Source organism: Diplotaxodon limnothrissa, linkage group LG23, assembly GCF_057381915.1.
Source record: "Diplotaxodon limnothrissa isolate DT_005_m linkage group LG23, D_limnothrissa_male_GT1.1, whole genome shotgun sequence".
Classification (NCBI taxonomy): Eukaryota; Metazoa; Chordata; class Actinopteri; order Cichliformes; family Cichlidae; genus Diplotaxodon; species Diplotaxodon limnothrissa.
This window is the reverse complement of record NC_140617.1, coordinates 26730012-26756221: the sequence shown is the minus strand read 5'-3', so window position 1 is coordinate 26756221 and position 26210 is coordinate 26730012. Positions and strand designations below refer to the sequence as shown.

The following is a 26210-nucleotide window of genomic DNA, read 5'->3' as shown; positions in this document are numbered from 1 at the left end:
ATCCAGAGTAAGAATCTGATTAGATACCATATTTCTAAGATTTTCAGGGCCGAGTACAATAACCTCAGTTTTATCTGAATTAAGAAGCAGAAAGTTAGCGGCCATCCAGGTCTTTATGTCTTTAAGACATTCCTGCAGTTTAACTAATTGGTGTGTGTTATCTGGCTTCATGGACAGATAGAGCTGGGTGTCATCTGCATAGCAGTGAAAATGTATGCTATGTCTTCTAATGATGCTGCCTAAGGGAAGCATGTATAATGTAAACAGAATTGGTCCTAGCACTGAACCCTGTGGAACTCCATAATTAACCTCAGTGTGTGAAGAGGACTCTCCATTTACATGCACGAATTGGAGTCTATTAGATAGATATGATACAAACCACTGCAGTGCAGTACCTGTAATACCTACAGCATGTTCTAATCGCTCTAATAGGATATTATGATCAACAGTATCGAACGCTGCACTGAGGTCTAGCAGGACAAGCACAGAGATGAGTCCACTGTCAGAGGCCATAAGAAGATCATTTGTAACCTTCACTAAAGCTGTTTCTGTGCTGTGCTGAGCTCTGAAACCTGACTGAAACTCTTCAAATAAACCATTCCTCTGCAGATGATCTGTTAGCTGTTTGACAACTACTCTTTCAAGGATTTTTGATATGAAAGGAAGGTTGGAGATTGGCCTATAATTAGCTAAGACTGCTGGGTCTAGAGATGGCTTTTTGAGTAAAGGTTTAACTACAGCCAGCTTGAAGGCCTGTGGTACATAGCCGATTATTAGAGATAGGTTGATCATATTTAAGATCGAAGAATTAATTAATGGCAGGACTTCTTTGAGCAGTTTTGTAGGAATGGGGTCTAAAAGACACGTTGATGGTTTGGAGGAAGTAATTATTGAAGTTAACTCAGAAAGATCAATTGGAGAAAAAGAGTCTAACTTAATATCAATGGTACTAAGAGTAGCTGTAGATAATATTACATCTGTGGGATGATTATTGGTAATTTTTTCTCTAATGATAAAAATTTTATTTGTGAAGAAGTTCATGAAGTCATTACTAGTTAACGTTAAAGGGATGGTTGGCTCAAAAGAGCTCTGACTTTTTGTCAGCCTGGCTACAGTGCTGAAGAGAAACCTAGCGTTGTTCTTATTTTCTTCAATCAGTGATGAATAGTAAGATGTTCTGGCTTTGCGGAGGGCTTTCTTATAAAGCAGCAAACTATTTCTCCAGGCTAAATGATGATCCTCTAGATTTGTGACACGCCATTTCCTCTCCAGATTACGAGTCATCTGCTTTAGGGTACGTGTTTCAGAATTATACCACGGAGTCAGGTACTTCTGATTTGAGGCCTTAGTTTTCACAGGAGCTACAGTATCCAGAGTCGTACGTAGTGAGGAGGTGAAATTATTAACAAGATAATCGACCTCTGTTGGGGTAGCGTTCAGATAGCTACTCTGCTCTGTGTTGGTACAGGGCATTGAAGATGATAACAGTGGGTGGATTATATTCTTAAACTTAGTTACAGTGCTTTCAGAAAGACATCTACTTTGATAAAGTCTACTCTTCACCGCTGTGTAATCAATTATTGTAAAAGTAAATGTTATCAGGAAATGATCAGACAGGAGAGGGTTTTCAGGAAACACTGTTAAATGTTCAGGTTCGATGCCATATGTTAATTTGACCAAATATGGAAGATGCCAGAATCACCAGGTCATTTTGAAACACTTGAGCACCACAAAGGGCGTCATGGTTGACTGTAAAGTCCCCTCGCCAGACACCTTCTCCATTAAGCCATATGCTCATACAGTTCAGCTGCACCTTATTTATAATGGGGCATAGTCCTACCTGACAACATCCAAAATCAATCTGCCATTCCTTGCTCAGCATAGACAGTTTCCCCTTCAAAAACACACTGTATGCGAGGTTTTGGTTTTTTTTGTTTTTTGTTTTAGCTGAACCACCTGGAAAGTGGTGGGTTTGTCTAGCGTTTGTCCCCACTTGAACTGAAGTCATCATTAAAAAGCAGATTAGTTTTTGGTTATTTTACTTGTAAAGAAAACAGAAATCTCAACCTTGAATATAGCTAACGGCTTCCCAACCCCAGCAGCCTCTGCTTAGAGACAAACTGATCCGTATGCCTGTGTGAACAGAATCACTAAGGGACATAAACCATCAGACTTTTGAGCTGAAGTCAAACGCCCTGTCCATTAGGCCACATGGAGATACTCTAAGCTGTGGTATTAAACCTTATTTATTACCAGGCAAAGTCCCACCTGGCTGAACATCCAAAATCAATGCACTGAAAGTGTAGATGCTGACTAATTATTTGTTTTCTGTACACCCCTGAAATGTTTGTTTATAGCATTTAGGGGTAAAATGTTGGCACCGAGACTTCAGCGTCAACTTCAGCTTATTTGGCTGGAGCAGATGTGCTGTTTGTGAGCCCTCATTGGGCTGCAGAGGGCACACGTCTGGCCAACTTAAGCAGTGAAAAGAGCGTCTTCATTAACATGCACAGCCAGCCGCTTCCTGTGAAACAGGCCTTTGTCACCCAGCAGATGCCCAAACACAGCGAAAAGAGGCAGAAAGAAGAACATAGATGGATGCTATACGAGCCATTATGAACAGAGAGAGGGCCACAGAGGGAGAGGTTTGGCACTTTGTCTGTTTATCTCAGTTAATCTTAATTAGTCCTGAGGTGTTTGGTAAATAAATTTCAGTTTTACGCTCCTCGGTTTAACCAACATGGCATATTAATAACTCAAATAAATTTTTGTGTGTTTAATCATTTAACCACATATAAACGCCAGGACTGGACCAGGTCACAGAGATGTCATCTGCTGGTTTCTGGCATTTTCAGGGTTCAACAGTTGAGGCTAGCCACCGCCATGCTGTTTTGTTTGGAGCCAGAGTTGCCATGTTTAGAAGATAGAGTGCTACATTATCAGCTAACTCTAGCAAGTGTAGCTTGTTAAGTAATTAACAAATTAGTGCTAAGCGATGGGCTGCTTTCACTCAAAACTGATGCACAAACTTCTTGGATGTACACTTAACCGCACAATACCACATGTTCTTCCTTCTCACTAGGGCGATCGTGGCTCAAGAGTTGGAAGTTCGTCTTGTAATCAGGAGGTTGCCGGTTCGAGTCCCAGCTTGGACAGTCTCGGTCATTGTGTCCTACTGGTGATGGCCAGAGGGGCCGATGGTGCGATATGGCAGCCTCGCTTCTGTCAGTCTGCCCCTGGGCAGCTGTGGCCACAACTGTAGCTGCCTCCACCAGTGTGTGAGAGTGAATGAATAGTGGAATTGTACAGCGCTTTGAGGTTCTCGAAAAGCACTATATAAATGCAATCCATTATTATTAGCCAGTATGAGGTTTGGACCTTGGAGTTAACCGGCTGCCGTGTACAAACCTTGAAGCAGTTTTATTCTCCACCAAACAATATTCAGTGACTGAGTTTCATGACAAGTTTATGAGAGGTGAATTAATTCTTATTACTTATTCATTTGAATTCTGTCAAGGCTTAAAGTTGACTGTTGAGCCATAACAGTGGGTGTAGCTGCTAGCTGTCAGCCAGTCTTCATGTCAGCTAATTAGAGTCACTGAAACTCTCCACCACATCTGTGCTGGTGGTGAAATCATTATCTGACAATCCCAAAATGTTGATTCTGTTCATCTGGATGTAGCATTTTCTGTGGGAGAAACGTTCCTTCGCCATTTGACTTCTTTAGTCAACTAAAGACGTCACTTGGATGAAAAGGCTACGTCCAGATGAACAGAAACAACTTTTTGGGATTTAGTTACCTGGATGATTGAGAATGCATCATGATATCTGACAATGAATATGCAAAACCTAAGTATAATGCCTGTTGCATTAAATATGACACAGGCTTTGCAACTATCCATTTTATAGCCAGCATAGGAGTTGAACCTATGACGTCGGTGTTATTAACACCACACTATAGTCCTGGGATAATGCCAAGGTCACAGGGAAAAGGCAATACATTTGGCATCTTTAATCAGGTGGGAATACTTTATAAATATGCATTGATGTTTACAGATGACACTGTAATCTGTAGTCAAAGGGTCGAAGCAGGTCGAAGTGATCTTGGACAGGTGGAGGTATGCTCTGAAGAGAAGATCAATAAAAAGTTTAATCATGTAAAGGGAAAGCCGAAAGGAGCAGAGGTAGTGCACATGGATGAGTTTAAATACCTCAACCATCCAAAACAACAGACAGTGCAGAAGAGAGTGCGGGCAGGTTAGAGTGGGTGGCGACAGGCGTCAGCGATGATTTGAGACAGAAGGTTTGCAGCGAGAGTGAAAGGCAAAGTTTACAAGATGGTAGTGAGACCAGCTAAGATGCATGGCTATGAGATAGTGGCACTGGAAAAAAAACAGGAAATGTTAATATTTAATTGGAAGTGACCAGGATGGACAAGATTAGAAATGAGTACATCAGAGGGACAGCTCAGGTGGAGCAGTTTGGACACAAAGTTAGAGAGGCAAGGCTGCGATGGTTTGGACATGTTAGAGGAGGGATGGATGTACTGGACAAAGGAAGTTGAAGGTAAAGTATGAAAAAAAGAGGAAGACTTCAGACAAGGAGGACATACAGAAGGGCAGTGTGGAGATTACTGAGTGACGACATCAGAAGTCATGAAAATAGGCCACGAAATTAATCTGCTCTCTTATTTTAAAGTTTGCAGAGTCAGTGCTGGTTCCTGCAGGGCTGCAGTGGAGTGAGGAGAGGTGGACACTTGGGATTGGTCAGCACTTTGAATGACAGGTTAACTGACCTCAGACCTGCACCTCCTCACACCCCCACCCACATACTGGTCCAGTATAAAGACTGCAGCCCATCCTCAGCCTCTGCTCTCTGGACTTCTGCCTGCACTCGCACAACAGTAAGTCTTTGTTTTTTGTATTTTATGTCGCAGCAAAGAGACAAAAGCTATTTCTAGTAAGTTTCATGACTTTTTTCAAGGACTTGTTAAACACAAAAAGAAAATCTAAAATTAAGAAGGATTCGTTACCGTATCAATACTGCCCGGCATTTAAGGCTAAAGCGGGGCATTTTTTGCTCTGTAATGCTGGTAAAACGAATTAATTTAAGTCTCTCTGTTAATTATGGAGTCCGATTTTTTTATATCTGCAAAGGAAAATCATCAGCACGTGAGTAAAAAAAGTTTTGTTAACTGCGGTTAAGTGCTTAAAATGAAGGCAAGTTGACTTCTTTTTGATTCGTCAAGACATTTCACCCCTCCACAATCCTAAAATGAAGTTCATCTGCCTTCATTTCAAGCACTTAAGCTACCATGAACCTGCACAACTGAGGACCTGCACAGGCTTTAACTGTGGTCCATTTACTCAAGCATAATGGCCACCTTTCTTTGCCAAATGGTCAGAAAAAAAAGATGTCAAATAAAGTCATACAGAGCCAATCCTTGTACTTTCCACATGTTAATAAATGTGGTCCACTCCCAAATTCTAGAAATGCTAAAAAGAACAACCCTTGGTATTATGTGGATTAGTGTTATTTAAGTACTTTTACTTGTGTTTTTTTCAGGAATCATAAATCAATACTTTTAAGTTCATCAGAATATAATTTATATAATATATAAGAAAATAATTCAGCGACTTCATATTTATATATTATATATATTTAAAAATATATATAATTTCAAAAAAATATATAAAAGTGATTTAACTTTCTTTGAATCTCCCAAAATGGTCTTAAGATTAACGCTTTTATTTACTTTACTTTTCAAGGTTTAACAGACAGGTGACGATGACTGACCTGGAGACCTCGATGGCCACCATCCTCGCTGTGTTTCAGAAGTATTCGGAGAGAGAAGGAGACAAACATAAACTGAAGAAGAGCGAGCTGAAGGACCTGCTTCATGACGAGCTCCCAGATCTGATGGCGGTGAGATGAGAAATTTGTAATAATATATATATATATATATATATATATATATATATATATATATATATATATATATATATATATATATATATATATATATATATATATATATATATATAATTGAGATTTAAAAGCATATGACATAAACTGTTAAGCACCAGTTTGGAGTTTTGTTGTCCCGAGCTGAACCCGTCCTCCCTCCCTGCAGCATGTGAATGACCAGGCTGCGCTGGACAGCCTGATGGACAGCCTGGACACCGACGGCGACGCCGAGTGCAACTTTCAGGAGTTCATGACATTCATCTCCGTAGTTACCGTCTGTTGCCACGAGTTTTTCAAGGACGAGCACGAATAAGGAGGTGGCAGCGGGCGGGAAGACAAAGGGGAGCCACAGTACATTATAAAGAAGCAGAAGCCTAGCAACGCACAAACTGTCGATGCCCTCACAGCAGCGCAGGGTGGAGGAAACACAATCCAGCCACCAGCCACCATTACGTGGCTGGTGGCTGGTAAAAAGCTCCAGTCTAGTGTCTGAAATCAGCCTCGTTTGTGTTTTCATTTCTAGATGGCATGTAAAGTCTTCAAAATGGCGGCAAAGATTGGTACAAAAGGAGGAACTAAAGTAGCTCAAGCAGAACAAATCTTAAAAGTGTTTCACTATATGTTTGGCCACCAAAGCCAACCATTTATCAATCAATACATGTTACACCTTTATTCCCGTACTCTTTATCATTTCCCATCACTTTGTATAAGTAAAGGCTTTGTATATGTTACAGGTTTTGGAGAATGGCTGCTACATTTGGCTGCTGTTCTAGCAGTGAAATTATAAAAGTTGTTTATATACTACATCATGGACTGCTAAATCAATCTTACAGCCACAAACCGTCAGTTTGGGACTTTGCATGTAAAACCCTGAATGACCATATCAAGTTAACCGCTTTAGGAGTCAAATAACTAACTAAAGAGCCCCCTTTAGGCAGTTATTTGACTAAATGAAATATTGACTATCAAATATTGAAAGCAACGTTAAGGTTTGATGTCATATAATAAATTAACTAACTGGCTAGTAAAAGTTTCAAAATGACTTGTGGGTCCTTTGTTAAATTGATCATTAGGGGCATTAAATAAGTAACAGTATTTGGTTGCTTTAGTCGTAGTATAAGTAGTATGTCAGACAAATGATGACAAACACAAAGTTCTTCAATACGGCTTTTAAAAGAATGTTTTTCAAACTACAAACTGCCTGAAGGGCTTTGTTTTGATAGTGGCTTGCAGCTCAGTACTTCACAGTATCATAGTTTGGAAATATATGTTGTAAGCTGAGCTTTATATTAAAAGCTCCTGAATAGCTAGTGAATAGGTTTGTTCAGACAGTGATGAATCTTAAAAATCTTTAATACTAAACTAAGAAAGTAGCTAATAAGTTAGTTCAGTCTAGCAGCCACAAGAATGCATCCATGGTTTAAAAAATCTATCTGAATATCACATTTTGAAAATATTTGCAGTTTGCATTGTGGGCTAGTCAGTTACTAAGAGACTAACAGTCATTTAAGATTTTGCATGTGAGATTCTGGATAGTCAGTAAGTTGAGAAAGTTGACTTAAAGTTAGATAACTCAGCTATTTTAGGAGCCAAATAATTGTGTAAAGGGGGGAAATATTGCAGATAGTGAAACTTTAAAAGAGGGAAGTGAGGCATGAGGGGGAGAAAAGTTAGCTAGTAAAAGTTTTAAAAATGGCTTGTGAGTATGAGCTATTCTAACACCTCGTTTGTTAACTTTAACTGTATAGCAGTTGGGGGAAAAGTACCTGGTAAGTTGGACTTCATTTTAAAAGCACTTAAACAGCAGATGGGTTTGGGATTTGTTTGCCGAGCTCAATCCATTCCTGAAAATTGAATAAAGCGCTGAAACTGAAAAAGTTTCATAGCTTTAGGAATCAATCAAGAATCTGAATAACACTATTGGTTTGTTTTTAATCTTACATACTATCATAGTTTGAATTTGGTTTGTGGACTTGTTAAAATTCACAACATAGTGATTTGGAGATAAATATAAAATAGCAAATACTGAATGCAGCAATTTAGGCACACAAAAAAAATATTTCATTGGCTTGTAAAAGGTTCAGTTTGGCTAGAGAGTTTAAAGTGTTCTAGCTCCTCCGTTGTTAAACTCAAATTACTTAGAGACTTCACAGGTGTTGAAAAGCGCCTAAAAAGGATTTTATCGTCTAGTTCTTTTGATATTTGTCTTCTGAATCATTCCTTACATTTTTAAAATTCGACAAAGCCACTAAACTGATAAAGTGGCTGGCAAGTTAAAATGAATTAAAAAATGAATATCAAATTTTAAAAGTAAATTTTAGGTTTGTGTAAAGTTGCTATAGTCATCTTTTGGAGACACTTTAATGAGTTTATTAGGTCAAAAGTCATCAATGGCCACTAAATCTTGAGAAAGTTGCTTAAATGCGAATCAACATTAAGCATATTCTTAAAACGATTTCATTTATGAAACTGCGTATACCATCAAACATATTCACAAAGACAGTAGGAGCTTTAAATCTTATTTGATTGGCAATGCAAAGATTTTATTTTACTTATTTTTTGGTGCTTTGTCCCACTGTAGCTGCTGCTTTGCTTAACCCCTGATATTGTCGACTTGTTTTTTCTTGTTAGAAAAAAAAATGCTGGTAGTTTTCTGTCTAATTATTCTTTTTTTCATTTGCTCTCAAAATCTCTAAATCTGAAAAATGGCTATTAAGATAATGAAATTCAAACAGTCTATCCCTCTTAAAGGTCTAAACGGCTATCAGATTTTAAAATTCAACTTTTAATTGGCTCATAAAGACATTCAAAAATGGCTTGTGAGTTTTCATTTAGACGTCACATTGGAAACCTCTTTCAATAGTTTGAAGTCAGAGTGTTTAATAAAACTGTAGATTGTACATGTTTTATGTGTTATTTACATCTACGTTTATTTGATGTTTTGGTAAAAATTACATCGAGGTCAAAATGGTTAAAATGACTAATACGTATCTTAAAATAGTTGCTGGTAGGCAAGTAATTAAAATGACTTTTAACTGACTTTAAATGTTAGCTTGTAGTTGCTTTAGCTCTTTGTAGGTTTACATGTATTCAGCATGAGAAGCAAATCTAAATCATTATAGATGTAGAAATGATCAGTTAAACAGTGCAACAGAAGAGTTTGTCGGATGTGCATCATGACATGTTGAATGTTGGGTTGTTTGGACGTTGGTGATACGAATTTAATTAAATGGTCAGTTTGTGACTTAGTCAGTCAATATTTCTGTAGCGAGGGGACAAAGAAGGCTGTTTATTCTTGTCTTGGGTGGCTGTCAGAAGAATTCAGAGACGCACTGCAGTAATATTTACATAGCAGTTCTGCAGAGTTGCTCAACCATTAAAAGTTCATATGTTGTTTTTCTCTGTGGTTTTACTCCTAATATATTTGTGTTATGCCAAAGTGAGCACGGTGACAATAACAAAAAAGTATTCGGAGAGCCCTGACAACGAAATACTTGTAGCCGTTTAGTTTAACAGTGCTCTTTTAGTGTTTCGAATGTCACTGGCCTGCAGGTCTTTCCTGTTTAGCAAAGAGGCTATTCAGGAAAAACTGAAGTTCAGTTTGTCCTTTTAGCACATTTTTTTAGAAGATGTTTTTTTAAGGAAATGTGAGAAGCTTTTTTAAGACTTATTGAGACCAATACTGAACTAAAACACAGTGAAATTTAAATAAATACACTAAATGGTCCAGTGGTTAGTCTTTTCTGAGGCACAGAAATGTTTAGTATTTTATTCCTGTAACTTCACATTTGCAGCACAAATATGACTCAGTGTGAGTCATAAAAATTAAGTGGCATCAGTGGATATTTCTCTTTAGAGTGCACCTTAATCAGCATGTTTCATCTTTATGACAGTTTTTTAAAGCATCCATTCATTTTCTTAATGGCTCATCTATTTACGGTCTCTTAGGTGATGGAGTCTATTCATGCTGATTTTGGGATGATGATGAGGTACATGACAGGTCATCAGAACATGAATGGATTGCTAAACAAGTCCAACATTTCTTAAAGTTTAATGGAAATACTTCAAATAATAAAATAAGATACAAATATGAAGGAGAGTCAGGTGAAGTCCACAACCTCTTTTGATCAGCAGTTCACAGTTATAACAGTCCAAGAAATTCTGGTGATCTGTACGTGCTCCTTCAAGAACAGCCATCAAAACTCATTCATCACAAGTGTGAGCTTAAAAGAAAAATACATCAAACTAATCATTCCCTTTATCATCGACGGAAGCTGTTTGTTATTACTAGAGTAAAAATCGGATAGCAACATCCTTGGTACCAAGAAAAACACGGTGCAACAGGGGATTTGGTTGCCAACTGGTTGTATTCTGGGTATATTCGAATAAAAAAAATTAGAATTGTGAATGCCTATGTCATGTTGCAGTTAAATAACTGTCCTGAGAAACTATGCAAGAATTTCTGTTTCGGATTTTTTAGGTTGTGGCTGGACTGTAGATGTGAGTAGATAATTTCTGTATATGCAGACAGCGACAGAGTTTATCACAGTCAATCGCTGCATTGCCACAAACCGATTGGCAACTTGACCCCATTCAATTACAAACTGACAACAGACTGACTTCATGTTATTGCCGTTTCATCACAGCAAACCCAAGTCTCTTTGAAGATGGCAACTAACTGTGAGTGGTTGTCTTTAAAGCAACCACTTCAAAGGCAACAAGTTCCCAAATTCATTGTGTTCAGTAATAATATTGGTCATGCTATCCCAGCAACTGTTTTCCCAAGTGTAACTGTAGCATAACAGCCACTATTAGGTCTCATTTTTGATGTTGGGTTGTGGCATTAGCAAGATGGCAAGATTTCTGTCAAAGATTAATGGTCTAATGGTGTGTTTTAATACCAAACAGACCTAACCAAGTACTTTTTAGTGTCTAAACCTAACCAACAAGTGAACATAAATGAAAGTCAGAGGTACTAACGGCTGAAATGCCTCTTAACTCCACCACTCCTTCAACCTCCTAACAAACATTTTTTGATGGTCAATACTGACAGGGATAGTCATACACCTTGAATAGCATTGGTGGCATTATGTGACACAGCAGGATGAAAGTGTGCTGTGCAAGTCTATTACAGTGCAGATGGAGACAACCATCAATTCCTGCACTGAATCCATAATTAATTCAATATGCATGTATTTGGACTATTGGAAGAAATCCATGCAGGCACAGGGAAAACATGCAAACTCCACAAAAGAAAAATGTAATGAAACATATAACAAAAAAGTGCTAGATATATAGTTTAGTATAAGAACTGAAGGCAACCAAGAAAGACAAACTCCAAAAGTACAAAACAAGACCACAAGTAAAGAACACAGGAAGGCAACAAAACAATCTGACATACACAAAGGAGGGAAAAGAACAAAAGCAGGAAGTCAAACCAAAGCAAGACTAACTTTCAAAGTAAAACAGGAAGGCAAAAAACTAACACCATTTTCTTGTTAAGAAACCATCTTTATTTGTCTAAAAGAAGATGGTTCACATTAATAACCAGGCTGAAGGTAAGGATTATTCAGCACAGGACGTGCACAAGGGCCAAACAACAAAAACACACATACACACACACACACTGAAGTGCTCCTCTGTGTGTTAACAGATGATGCAAGAGGCGTTGTCAGCTGCATGCACTCAGACATCTGCAGGCTGTTTAGGATCAGAGAGGTGGAGTCAGCTCCGCTATTGGCCAGAGGGGGAACAGATCTCGACCCTGGGGACTGACACCACACCCATCCGTATGTGTGTTTGTGAGTGTGTTTTGAATTGTGTGTGTTGTCCAACGTACACTCTGTCGGCGTAGGAAGAGTTGCCTGCTGACTCTCAGAAACTGGTGAGCTTCTTTTTGTCTTTATGTCAAAATCCTTGCTGTGGTTTTGTGTTGCTTTGAGCAGAACGAGCTGCTCTGCAAACAAACTGTTGGGCACTTTGTTTTCAGGTTATAGTCAGTGGTCAACAATCTGTTCTCACTTATTTTAAAAGTTGCATGTGTGAAACTAACGTACTGTTTTAGTGGAAACAAATAAAAACCTTAGGCACCTCAGTTAGGGATGTTTAAAGAGCATTAAACTCAAATAACCTGGTGATTAAAGTGTCATATTTGTGCATTACACTTTAATGCTCTGCAGCTGTTTACCCGAAGCATGACTCTTGTTATGGAGGCAAACGTCGACGCTTTGGATGCATTTTAGTGCGACACCTCGAGTTCATGAGTCAGGAAAAAATGGATTTCCCTTGAAAGGCTCTATTGTGTGGTGAAATGTGCTAAGATGGAGCATTTTACAAATGAAATGTTCACCGGGTCAGAAAAACCCTGACACAATTGGAGATGCTGACTGGATTTCTCACTTGCAGACACAAACTTAGTTCACTGCTGTCAAAACATCTGGCAGAGAATTCAAATCTGGCTCTGAGAAAAAAGTTCCTGAGGGGATCACGATACAAGAAGTTAAAACTAATCACTTTAAAAGGAAGGGTTATACAACTGTTGGTTTGGGTTTCCAGCTTATTTCCTGGATATGCTCCTCATAACATTTCTTTAAAAATTTCCTGATCGTAAGCCTCAAGGATTCACATGAGGTAATAGGATAAAATGAAAACTGAACATTATTTCAGGCACCTTTGTGTATTGAGTTTCTAATATGTTAGGATCCAAGTTAGGGTGTTGTTTGTGGTGGGAAAAGCTTAATGTGTGCACTGACAAGACTGTAAAGATGTCAGGCAAGAAAATGAAAGTCTGACCTGGTACCAATGTTGCTTTTTTGGTGTCAGGGAAACAAACAAGCACAAGGTAAGTTGAACAAAAACTGATGAACACTGGTCATTGGCTTTGCAGTCAACAAAATCAATACCCATGTTCAGAGGATGCTGAGGCATCTCTAAACCTGAACTCTTGATTCAACAACCTGAGTCACTTTTTTAATAGACAGAAATTTGTTGATCATCATCATTATACCAAACTCATTAAGGTTGAGGAGGAAGCTATGGCTCAGGAGGTAGAGTGGGCCATCCATCCATCCACCCATCCATCCATCTATCTATCCATCCATCCATCCATCCATCCATCCATCCACCCATCCACCCATCCATCCATCAGGTAGTCAGTGATTGGATACCAAGCTCCTACAGCATATGTGTCAAAGTGTCCTTAAGCAAGACACTGAACCCCCAGTTCCTCCCAATGCATCTATCAGACTGTTTGAGTACCCATGATAACAGAATAAAGTACTGGATGAAGGTGTTTGGATGGTGAATGGGGTTGGTAGTAAAACATTCCTTTCCATAAGTATCAGTCCGTTAAGCAGCCGCTACGTCCATCGTCATCACAAAGTTCTAGCCAATGATTACTGAACTTACAAAAATTCCCAGACTGCACTGCACATCTGTAAAGTGTCATTAGAGTCAGACTCAATGGGTGGAAGCAACACAAAGTATTATGTAAGGCCTGTAGCCATTTCTCTCATGCTCGTCTCAACAATTTCTAGTTTATATTTGCTGGAAACACATATCTATGTCAATGTTCAGAATGAGAGAGCATTTAAATCCCTGACAAGACATTAAAATGCACAGGGATTGACCAGGGATTAGCCTTCCAGAATCCAGGGGGCCATATAAACTGTATCCATGATGTTTAGCCATGTTTATGTCCTTTTTCTTTCTTGACAGTCAGCAAAACTTTAAAACTACTTCTTACCTCCTGAACAAGTAGTTTTTAACACCTAAGCCTAACAGAATAGTTTCTGTGGCCTTTATTGCTTAAAGCTAAATAAATAGATTTTAATGAGAATTAATAACACAATAAACCAATCAAACCAATATCCCCAATCATCACGAGCTGTGGGTTGTGACCTAAAGAATGAGATCCCACATACAAGCAGCTGAAATGACATTCCTCCAAAGTGTGGATGGGATCAACTTTAGAGAGACGGTGAGGAGCTCGGTCTTTAATAAAGGGCTCAGAGTAGAGTGGGAACGTCCTACGTGAGGAGGCCCCAGGCCAGAGCCAGGACATGCTGGAGAGATTACATCAGCAGATGGTCCAGCGTAAAATAACTAAAATATTACTAAAATGCAGCTAATTAAGAGGAAAATTTGTAGGAAATTAGCTGCACTAGCTGTAAATGAAATTATCATCAGTTTAACTGCAAGAAGAATTTTATTCATAAATCATGCTGTTTCTTCACAGGTCACTTCAGCATGAACGCTCACGCAACAGTGCCCCCTTTGTCAGGAACAAGCCCCTCTCCTTTTTCAGACCTTGTGACCAAGATAGGACCCAAGGGTATGTGCCTGGAAAATGTGTGAATTGTCTTTTATTTTATTTCACCATAACAGTTGTTCAATAAACATGAATATAGCATAAGTAGACCACAGGGAAACATCACTCATCTATCTGCTGTCTGTTGTTGCTGCTTAAATGTTTTTTTTACACTTTTATTATTATTTTAATTTGTTTGATAAGTTTGTATATGTGTTTATTCAAAATCTTAACAGTGTTCATAAAGAGATTAGTTGATTTATATTTTATATTAATCTAATTCTGCTACACAGGATTACAGTTATAATAAAATATTCGCATTTGTATAGTTATTTCTTATGAATAAATCAAAAACAAATACAAAAGAGTTGGTGCGCTACAGGATTTGTTGACATCTTGAAAGAGCAATTTGCCGGTTTAGCTACAGCTGTTATTTCTCCTGTGCACTGGTGGGTGTATTGATTTATCACAGATGACAAAGATGACCTACAGGAGGATCCAGAGTGTTATGACAAAGTGCTGATTTTTTTATTTTCAGTTTAATGTCAGGTACTGTAGAGATTATCGTGTATTTGTAAATGTGATGGTTACATTTCACACAGTGCATTCCATAATGATTCAAGACTATTCTGTATATGAGCACTGTACATGTCTGTGTCCGATGTCTGATTATCGAAGAAGACCACTAAAATCACGGTGATTAATGCCTATCAAAGATTTTTTTCATTAGGATCTGTATTGGTCATGATGTCTGCACAGACTGGAGCTGGAGTCCATGTGCAGAACTCAGTGGGACACTGGAAAAGCAGCTGATTGCCCCACTAATCACAAAATAATTGCCTTATAAATTGTATAATTGCACCATTATTTTTGCTTGAATAACAAATTTAAACCAGCCCCAAAAATCTTATCACATGCATAATCATTTTTTTAATAGATTTAGATTTTAGGACACTAAAATTCAACATCCAGTTTGTGGGACAAACACCCTGCAAACACAGTGAACCAGCCGAGATGTTTGTGTGCGTTAGCAGGGAGTGTCTTATCAGCCCGATGTCAGAGTGGAGCATGGGAAGGAGCGAGCGTGACGCCTCGGGGGTCTGTCGCTGTGGAGATAAGGGCCTAAAACGCTCGTACCTGTCCTCGTTTCCACAGCAGGGCCTGGCAGGACCAACGCAGCCTAGAAATAACTTTTATATTGAACTGCAACAGCCAAAGGGTCTTTTCTTAAGTGTTGTTAAACACTTAGTGTTCTCTGCTTCTTTTTAGAAGAATGCTTGATTAATATTAGACACATCAGATATAGAGATTTAACACATATGAACAACAAATTGCTGAATTCTGCTGTTAATAAGTCATCGTGTACACAGGTATCTTTCAAAAAACTGCGATTTTCAATTTCAGTTTGAAAGGTCTATCGACGTGAAATGCAAAAAAATGATGTTAAGCATTGTCAAGATGCCATAGCAACAGGTGGTGATACAGAAACACTGGCCAATCAGAAGTCTACAAACAGAAACAAACTGTAACATGCCATTGCAAAATAACCTGCAGTGCAAAAGTCTTGAGAAACATTTCTTTATATTTTTGCTTCCAAGGAGCCAGAATTTCCAGTAATGTTATAAAGTTCTCTTGAGCAACAGATCTTTAGGCCTTCTGAAGTTTTTTCTGTGGATATTGGCTGCTTTTTCACTCATTTTCACTTAAGGCACTTAACTCAAGGGATGATCCAGTGTTCCATCCATCCACTTCCGCTTATCCTTTTCAGGGTCGCGGGGGGCGCTGGAGCCTATCCCAGCTGTCATAGGGCGAAAGGCAGGGTACAACCTGGACAGGTCGCCAGTCTGTCGCAGGGCTAACACACAGGGACAGACAACCATTCACACCTAGTGGCAATTTGAATTATCCAATTAACCTATCCCCACAAGCTGCATGTCTTTGGACGGTGGGAGGAAGCCGGAGGGAACCCACGCAAACACAGGGAGAACATGCAAACTCCACACAGAAAGACCCCGGCCTGATGGTGGAATTGAACTCAGGACCTTCTTGCTGTGCAGCAACAGTGCTAACCACCGTGCCACCGTGCTGCCTCGATCCAGTGTTGTGTCTACAAATATCAGACAACTTAGCAAAGAATGAATTTCAAATAGCATCTTTAGGCACTTTGTTACTAGCAGCCTGTCACAAAAATATATCATTTGTTCAAATTTCTTTAATTTATTAAATACCAAAGTTAACACAGTTACAGACATAAAATAATATTTTTGCACCAACAAGCTGATTCCCAAAGAGCTTTAGTTGAAAACTTGGCATATCTCAGCATGGTGTGCAGTGTGTCCTTAAAAGATTTGAGGAACTAAACAAGTGGAGGACAAAAGAAAAGATGCATCAGCTCTTAAAACTATCTATAGCAGATCAACAGTATCTGGAAGTTATGTTCTTAAGATACTGGCTTTTTTTTCTGAACAGTAATTTTACTTTTTATTAGGTTCCTCAAAAGCATTATTGTTAATCAATTAAAGGTTAGTTTTTGAAGCGGATACTGTTACCTGTTGAAATATGTTACAAATGTATGCACAGTGACAAGAAAAAAAAGTGGCTATTTGTGTACATGAACAGCAAAAAATAGTTATTTCTGAACAAACACACCTATACACAACAGTTGTATTGGTATTAATGAGTTAACATGCTTTTCCAGGAACTTACAGCAAACTTTTTTTCTTGGTAAATCTTTGGAAAGTTAAAAGTGAAAGAGTAGCTCTGTTTGCATAAACAGTCATTTTTATTATCAGCAAACTTAAAACAACAACTTCTCATCAAATTTCATCATTATTATCCTTTAAATTTGGCTTTGATTTTCTTAAACTATGAAACTTTTAGGTACCATAAACCTCATAAACACTGATATATATATCTTTCTTGATTTTGCTCACTTGTTTTCTAAAATATGGTGTGTAACGTTTCTTTTTGGCCTTGCAGTCATGTTGCTTCTACACACACTGAGGCTCTTAAATTGACGGCCGTTGTTTGAATGCCACGCACGGCTGGACTCTGAGGGAAAATGTAAACACAAACGGCTGTTTGTGTCCCCCAGATAACTTAATATTGTGAGCTGCTGCTTGTGACAGTACATGAGCGAGGAGGCTGTAGATTGAGAGAATGATTCAAAATTTCACTTTGCCTTTGTCACTGACTTTTATCTGGACCTCTGTAGCTTTTCTACAAGATGAATCTGACACAGAAGTTTGTATTTTAACCTCTACTGTATGTCATTTGATTTAGATATCAAACGTCACCTGAGTTTGACTTAATTTTCATGTCTTTACAGAAACCTATGACACTGGAGATTTTGCCGCTTTGATTGGTGGTGAGAAGTGACTTCTTTTCTTATGATGTTCAACAATGAGTGTGAATCTGCTGAATTTTATTTCAGTTCACATGAATGAAAAAGATGTTCTGCTTAATAACTTGTTCTGTACGGATTAATGATTTTCAAATCTTATTTCCAACGACCAAATCATATGTAGTCAGGAATGTGATAAAATAATCATCGACCAATATAATAATACTAATAGCTTTAAATATAAAATGCAAGTTTTAAAGACTAAACTGTAGATGTAGATTTATTTAAATTAAATTATTAAATCTAAGGGATAAATAAGGAAATAGAAGAACATATTTGGAAATGTAATTACCTCTTTAATCTATAATTTTAGTAATTGATTAAATTTGGTTCTAATTTGTTAAAAGAAAAATTTTTACAGGTCTCGTATTCTCCAGAATTTTTTGTTTCAGTTAATGAAGTTTTTACTAATAGTGGGATATAAAATTGAAGTATTCTTTAATGTGTTAAAGTTTCTAAATTTGGATTTTTAAAAGAAGTTTTTATTTTATTAGTTTTTCTTTCTTGTTATAATTGTTACTCCAGCAGAAATGTTCACTAAATGCAAATGTCAGTTAATAATATATATCAGGTTTTTATGTCAGTTCATTACAGATATCAGTTCATGAAATACATGAACTTCGCTTTATAAGTGAAAAGTAAAAATAGAGACACAGCAGACTCCATAGGCAGGATATTGAATTCTATGTTGAATTGCAATGAAAGTGATGCTTTAAATGCATAGTTGGGGGCTCTGTGATGATATTTCCCTCTGTCGTCACAGGAATCGTAAGTGTAGTGCTGTTGTTAATGATCTGCGTCATCACCGTGCTGATGTGGTGCCTGTCCAGACATAAAGGCGAATACGTGACCAACGAGATGGAGGAGAAAGACGAGGACGCCGACAGCGGTGACGGCGACTCTGTTGGCTCTGATGAAGCGCTCCAATCTGAGGAACCTCTGACAGCCAAAGAGGAGAAATAAAGGGGGGGAAATGGGAAATAGTGACAAAAGCTTTGTAGCTTTGTTGCACTCAGCAAACAACAAATATGTGAGAAGGGAAGTTTAACGTTTTTAGAAGTAGCCGATTTTAAAAATTGCACTGAGCACCTTTGCACGTTGGCACCACTAAATGTGAGCAAAGCACGACTGTCTGAAATGTGAGCCCTTCTCAGGAATGTGAACAACCAAAAGAAACTAAGATGTGGTTTGTGTTCGGTAGACCTGTGTTTACATTGTTCCCTCCTTAAAAGCTCCACTTTAATGCAGCGACGCTGCATAAATTACAAGCAGGCATTTTCATGCTATGACTGACTGTGGTATCCTGAAGCAATGGTGGCCCCAAGGTGCCAAACAGAAAAAAGCAGAAAACACAAGACTTAAAGTAATGAAAAAAAAAACCAAGATGAGCTCAACTACAATAAAAAAAGAGAGGGAAGATGAAACAGAAAGAACAGAAAAAACTGCAAAAAGAACAAAAACAGTTTTAAAAGCAGCAGAAAACATAAACTAAAAAAACTGAAAAGTTATTCAGTGCATTGTTACACTTATTTCCCTTCAGATTGGCCTTCATTTTTCTCCATGGCTGTGTATTGATCATGAGTGCGGTCAGATGGCTGCATAAAAGGTTCTTCAGCAAATGTCAAAGGTGGGGTTATGGTCTGGACTCTGTTGTGACCAATCCATGCGTGAAAATGATGCCTCATGCTGCCATTGTCATCTGGTAAGATGCCTGCACCATCAGGGCAGGCAGAACCTGGTCATTCAGCACATTCAGGCAGTCAGCTGGCCTCACCGTTTGAACATAAATCATTGATAAACGTAGACCTGACCAACTGAACTCAACCTCACATCATAAGACTCCCCTCACAGGTCTCTACTGTTGGCACTAGGCATGCTACTTCATCCCAATGATGATTGATATAACCTCAAAATTTCATTTTTAAAGGACATTTGTGATAATGATATTTGTGTCTGAATTACATTTGATCTCAGACAGCAGCATTTATGAGTGCAAACAAAACAAAGGGCATTTTCCTTCTTTTCCATTGAGCTACTGTTACTGATGGTTGATTAGTTAATGTGCCAGCACCAAGCTGCAGTGGCATTATAGTCCAATAGTAGCCTTACATACTGTGCCACAACCTTAGTCAGATCTAGGTACAAAAGTAGCCCAGGCAGGGAAATAGCTTAAATAATTAGCTTAACAGTGCTAACATAACTGAACCTTGTAAATCTTCAGAAGGTGAACAATAAAATAAAATTGAAAAATAATTTCAACCTGACCTTGCTTAGAAATTTCCATCTGCTTCTTGCTCTTCCAATCTTATAGAGTGGAGCTAGCTCCAGCCATGCTAGCTTGACTTTGTTTCCTTTTGATTGCTAGCATCTGCTCCTCACGTGCCTTCAACCATGTATTTTTTGCCTCAACTTTTCCTCCATATTTTGCAGCGTACTGTATTTTGTTGGTGGTTGTTGAAGTGGCTTTCTTTTTTACTCAGAGCCCTCTCTCACTGTGAGACGTGCCTGTGTTGTGCCTGTAGTGTGAATATGGCACAGCCCTAGCACCCATCCCTCTGGAGCTAAATATGCGCTCGCCAGATGACATGACCTTTTCCCATTGCTCCTGAGCCCAGTCTGCTTGCTCCCTGTCCTTTTGTTTTCTCAGTTAGCATCACTGATCGGTGGTTTCCTTAAGGCTGTACAGCCTTTTAATGCCAATCCCCTGATTTTCTCTTCACACTGCCTGTGGAAGTGCTCTTAACTTGGTTATTAAACTTTGCCATGAGCTCTATTATCATTTTTTATGATTTGATTTCACTAAATATTTAAATGATCATTAAAGATTTTTATTTTATTTTTCATGATTTTTATCATTGTCCAGTTTTTGCAGTTTCAGAAATGGCCTTCGTTGTTAAAAAAAAAAAAGTGTAACATCTTCTCCACATCCCTTCGATACATCCTCCAACATGGTTGTCTAACAAAAGAAAGAAGTTCTCACAGCATCTGTTAGCATTAAATAAGCTTTTGCCAGCAGAAATATATTAATGACTGCAGTAGTAATCCAGTGGAAAGCTCTTAAATCCAGGCAGACTTTTCTTTCTTGGCAGAGCAGTGTACATCTTGTGTTTACCATTTTCTCGCTGTGTTGTGCACCTTGGGGCCAGCATAAAGATTTTCGTACAGAAACAACTCGCTGAGTCCATATTATTAACAATTCACGTGATTGATGACCAAAATAAATAGCAACACGTTTAAATAACCTTTATTTTAACGTTGGTAACATTTTTGTTCCTGAGTACTGAGTTGTTTTTCTCAGCGTTTCAAGAATTTGGCCTCAGATCTCACATTCTTCACAAGCTTCTTATTTCTAAAACTTTTACAGCTGTTGCGAGTCTCTATGTTGTCAGGCAGTTTTTGCACCATCCTGCCAAAGAAGCTGAAAGTTCAAATGAGCCTAGCAGATGAAGATAAACATCTACCGGAGTGCTTACTGCTGGTGATTTTCCATTGTGTTTGTTGTCATATTTTGAGGTCAAAGTAATAAACAACTAACTACAGGTTGGAGTCTGACTAACATGTGACAGTTATGAATCAGCAGGGAGGAAAAAATCTTTGTAAATTTCCAGCCCAGAGTGGTGCATTTCTGTCTGTTTTCCCATCATCAAAGCTCCAGTTTTCTGCTCCAGCAGACTTTATTGATTTTATCCTGTTTTAGTAAAATCTATTTTATTTGCTGATGTTTTTCTAAAAGTACATTAATAAACTTGATACTTTGTGACACTGTCACTTTCTGGTGCGTCAATGTGCTGAAGATAAACCCCCTCTGGTGGCTGAAATGTGAAACTGCACTCCTGACCTTCAGCCCAGCACTTTTTCTTACTTTCTTTTTAAAGATAAAGAAATTACAAACGAAGACCGAGTCCACTCACGCAAAGTGCTGTACTGCAGTACTGTGTTGGGGCTTATGCGTGACTGCAACTTATCAACAGTTTCTTCTAAAAATGTGCTTTTTTCCAAACAAAACATAGGAAACATTTTCTACACATTAACTAAACTGTGTTTATGTTAAACCCAAACCTTAAGGATGCAGTCTTTTCACTGAAGAAATCTACACACGTTATTGATAATAAATAAAAGCTTACATATAGTTATATTTAAAAGATATAATTTAGAGAAAACAGCGTTTGAGGGCCTGTTCTTTTGGATGAACCTCAGATTAATTTAAAATACAAAATTAAAGATTTTTCATCCCGTTTGCAACATAAATATCAGTTTAATGATCACCACATGAAGCTAAAAGCTGGTCCAAACGGCGTGACAGTAGCATGGCAAAGATATCCTGCAAGAAGAAATCAGCTCCCTGGTGGCCATGAGGCTCTAAAAGCAGCTTGAGCCCAACAGCCACCGAAGCCTTGATGTGGCAAAGCTGCTGTTTTGTGTCTGACCAGCAGCAGCAGGATGCGTCAGAGTGGAAGAACTTCAGTATGTTTGTTTTTACTTCGATCTGTCGTCCATGATGACTCATGCTTTCGGGTAACAGCCATCAGCTCCATCCAAAGCTTGACTTGGACTCGCTGCAGGAAGGAGCTGAGGGTGTGTGTGTGTGGTCCGGCCGGTTTCACTTTCAGCTCCGATCCACAATGCCAGATTATTGTTGTTATTCCTCTAAGCTGCTGATGGTTTGAATACAAATGTCTGGCCTTCGTTTTTAGATTTGAGTCACCACAGACTTCTGGTAACTTCTGGTAACCGGGTGGACGTTTTGGTGAGTTGAAACATGAGGAAAATAAAATAAACAAAAAACCCAAATCCAAACAAGTTCTTACCACATGTACAGCGACCTGGTTTCTTTAGGTTTGCAGCATCCTACTTGTAAACAACAGCAATAAAGGTTCATAAATGATCAAAACTACAACAACTCAGAATAAATATCTAAATTTGTAATCATATGATCTGCGATAGACTCACACAGGGTCCAGGGTGACTCTGCCTCCTGCCTCTCAGCTGGGATAATCACATCACTTCACTTAATTTCTTCGGTTTTCTCCTCCAGTAACTCTTTTTTCTCAGCATCACTTGTTCCTGAATCAAACACCTATTAAATATGAAATGTCTAAAACATAGTATTTGAGTTTAAATTACTTTAATTCTCGGCTTTTGACAGCAAGAAAACTGACAGAAAATGAACCCTTTTGGGGTGTAATGCCAACACTGGCCTGCAGTGTGTGCTGTTGCACTGAAACAGACTCGGAGGGCGCGATCACATTCAAGTCAGTTTAGTTATGATCAATAACACTGAATTTAAAGAAGAGGGGGAAAGCAGAGGGAGAGGGCGGAAGAAAAAGCAAAAGATCAGAGATGAAGAAAGAGATGCGAGCAGTCAAATGAGGGAATTTAAATACAGGAAAAGTAATCTGATCTTATTATCTTTATAGAAACAGGAGTGTGCTCATGTTACACTGTTAAATATCTAAACACACACACACACAGAGCCTGAGTGTCAGAGTAAATTTATCACATCTGCGTGTTTATCAGCCAATAAAAGCTGCAAATTGAAACCATGTGACCCTTGTTAACTGAAATGAACTGCCTTCAGACAAAACACACACACAAGCCCACCTAAGCCACCTTGTAACAGAAACACTGAATGCTTCTTATTAAATCATCAAATTACTGCTAATTTGATTAATACTTTGCTTTGAATTTCCATCCATCCATCGGGTCACATGGACAATCTAAGCACAGAACCTCAGACCCTCCTCTAGTTCTCAAGTCAAACCAACAGATGTTATTCCTCCTGTTTCTCCTGGGTATGCTCCATCGCTTCCTCCCAGATTGACATGCCTGGAACACCTGAAGTAGGAGGCATCCCGGAGGCATCCAGACCAGATGCTTAGACCACCTCTACTCTGAGCTTGTCTTGAATGACCACTCCCTTTCTCCAATTTAGAACCAAGACCCTCTTCAGAGGAAGCTCATTTACACTGCTTGTATCCCCAATCCCAGTGTTTCACTCCGCCCTTTTCCTGCTGAAAACCAGGGCCTCAGACTTGGAGGTGCGACTTCTCATTCCCAAGTGTGAGCTAAAGGTCACCAACTGATAAAACCAGAATAACCACATTGTCCACAAAAAGCAGAGGTGATGCTGAGGTCACCAAAAAGGTGTGCTGAGAAATCCTGAAAGTTATGAACAGAACTGGTGATAAAGGGCAGTCCTGGCAGAGTCACCCACGAGAAACAGGTCTGACTACTGCCGGCAATGCAAACCAAACTCTGACTGCAGCTGTTCAGCGACCGAATGGTCATTTTTACTGACAGCTGCTTTGAAACTGATGAGGCCTGAAGCCAAACTCTCATCTGAAGATCATCTTTAAAGCATTTTTCAGAATCACAACATGAAAATCACAGACATGCAGAGTCAGGGTTTATTCAGAAGAGGACACAAATGTATGTGGAGAACCAAAAAGAAAACCCCTTGAAAATACTACCAAAATAAGTCTCTGTTGATAATGAAATGTTAAATCAATAGACAGACGCAAGTAAGTAAAAAATAATAATTTGAAAACATTAAATACCAATAAAAACAACAAAAGGCAACCTTAAATAGGATAGTAGTCCATGCATAAAAACTAATGAAAGCAGTAAAAGTATAATGAAAAGATAATTTTTCTTACAGTAGTCCAGTAAAATTAATCAAACCTACAAACTGATATCCACTAACAAACTCAGAAGTAAGGTAAAAAGGATCCTAAAGATCAGGAATTCAACTGCTGAAAGGCTAAACAGGAATCTTTTCAGTTGGTTTTAAACTGTGATCGAGACAGTATGTTCTTTGGAGCATAAAAGGTGGAGGTGGAGATGGAGTCGAAGATAAGCTAGTTCATTGTTGACTAGTATGTCCCCAGTATGTAACATTAAAATCAGTTCTAGTGTAACAACCTCAGCACAGTCAGATTCTTTATCCATGTGACATTTTTAGGACAGTTTAGAGTTTTTCCAGACTTTCAGTTTTAGCTCCAACGATCAGGAGTTCCATCTTATCAGGATGTGACTGCAGAAAGGCATTAGCCATCCAGTTATCACATGTCATCGGCATACTTATCATAACTGTCATTCTGCTTCTGATAACAGCTGACCTTGTGGTAACTTGTTGAAGTTAACCAGTAAACAGTAATGGTGCTAAAATGGATCCCTGTGGAACACCATGTAAGACAAACTCATTCAAGATTAACCAGGAAGCACAGTAACACAGGGTGATGGACAGATGGACAAAGACAAAGAAATGGCTAGATATACAGCACACTGAGGGCTGCATGGGGAAAGTGACACAAGTGGGGACAACAAAGGAATGGCAGTTAATGCAGAAAGGAGGGAAAAGGCACAATAAGACACATGAAAAAACTTATGTCAAAGGTAACTAAATAACAACTGAAAGAGTCAGAAAAACATGGAAACAGGAACATGAAGAAGTACAACAAAACAAACAAATATGACAGAGTATACTGCCATCTTCTGCTGGGAAATGCTGTGAATCTGCATGGCTTTTTGACACCCAGCAAAACTTATTACATAGTTCTTTGCATGCTGCTAATTAAGTGATCTGTAGTGAGAGTAGGGAGCAGGTGAAGGAGAGCCTAGAGAGGTAGAAGTATTCTCTGGAGAGAAGAGGAATGAAAGTCAGTAGAGGCAAAACAGAATACATTTGTTTGAATGAGAGAGAGAGGTGTAACAGTGAAGGTGGATGAGTTTAAATACCTGGGGTCAACCACCCAAAGCCACGGACGGTGCGCAAGAGAGGTGAAGAAGAGTGCGCAGGCAGGATGGAGTGGGCGAAGACGAGTGTCAGGGGTGGTTTGTGACAGCAGAAAGGGTAAAGGGAAGATTTACAAGACATTAGCAAGACCTGCTATGTTGCACGGTTTGGAGACGGCAGCACTGACAAAAAGATAAGAGACTGAGCTGAAGATGATCAGATTTTCACTGGGAGAATAGGCAAAATTAGAAATGAGTACATCAGAGGGACAGCTCAGCCTGGGATGGTGTGGACACGTGCGGAAGAGGGATAGTGGATGCATTGGAAAAAAAAGGCTGATGAACACAAAAATGACGGGCAGGGGGGAAAGAGGAAGACCACAGGGAAGGTTCATGGATGTAGTGATGGAGGACATGCAAAAGGTTGGTGTGACACATGCCAACGATCATGGAGGCAGATGATCAGCTGTGGCGACCCCCTAAAGAAAGCAGCTGAAAAAAAGAGGAAGAAGATGCTCATAATAAAAGCTTCATGCAGGACAGCTTCCTGATGGTTTACTTCCTGGTTCACGCTGAGGAAATTGATCATTGTTGTTGTTGTTTTCAGCGCACAGGCTAATCAGAAAGTCAAATGTTTATTCTTTAAGACTTAACCTGATAATTTTACATCATTAGTTTATAATTTGTAAGGATCTAGATATTTTATGTACTGATACAGGGAGTTATCCATCTCCTTGTACTGGTTTTAAAATTGCACGCAATATTCAAATAGTTAAATTCTGTGTGAGGTTCTTTGAA

General features: G+C 38.8%; 2 protein-coding genes across 2 annotated transcripts; both read left to right on the top strand.

The window, feature by feature from the left end:
- Positions 1-4858: 4858 nt before the first annotated feature.
- On the top strand, positions 4859-7129 carry s100b (S100 calcium binding protein, beta (neural)). The gene is made up of 3 exons (XM_085348062.1): positions 4859-4903; positions 5769-5925; positions 6134-7129. The coding sequence occupies exons 2-3, from the start codon at positions 5788-5790 to the stop codon at positions 6278-6280; spliced, it is 285 nt and encodes a 94-aa protein (XP_085204188.1). The 5' UTR covers positions 4859-4903; positions 5769-5787; the 3' UTR covers positions 6281-7129.
- A 4653-nt stretch (positions 7130-11782) lies between these two features.
- gypc (glycophorin C (Gerbich blood group)) lies at positions 11783-21431 on the top strand. Its single transcript, XM_085348045.1, has 4 exons — positions 11783-11851; positions 14204-14299; positions 17604-17642; positions 18442-21431. Exons 2-4 carry the CDS (start codon positions 14215-14217, stop codon positions 18639-18641), a joined length of 324 nt encoding a protein of 107 aa, XP_085204171.1. The 5' UTR covers positions 11783-11851; positions 14204-14214; the 3' UTR covers positions 18642-21431.
- The last annotated feature ends 4779 nt before the right edge of the window (positions 21432-26210 follow it).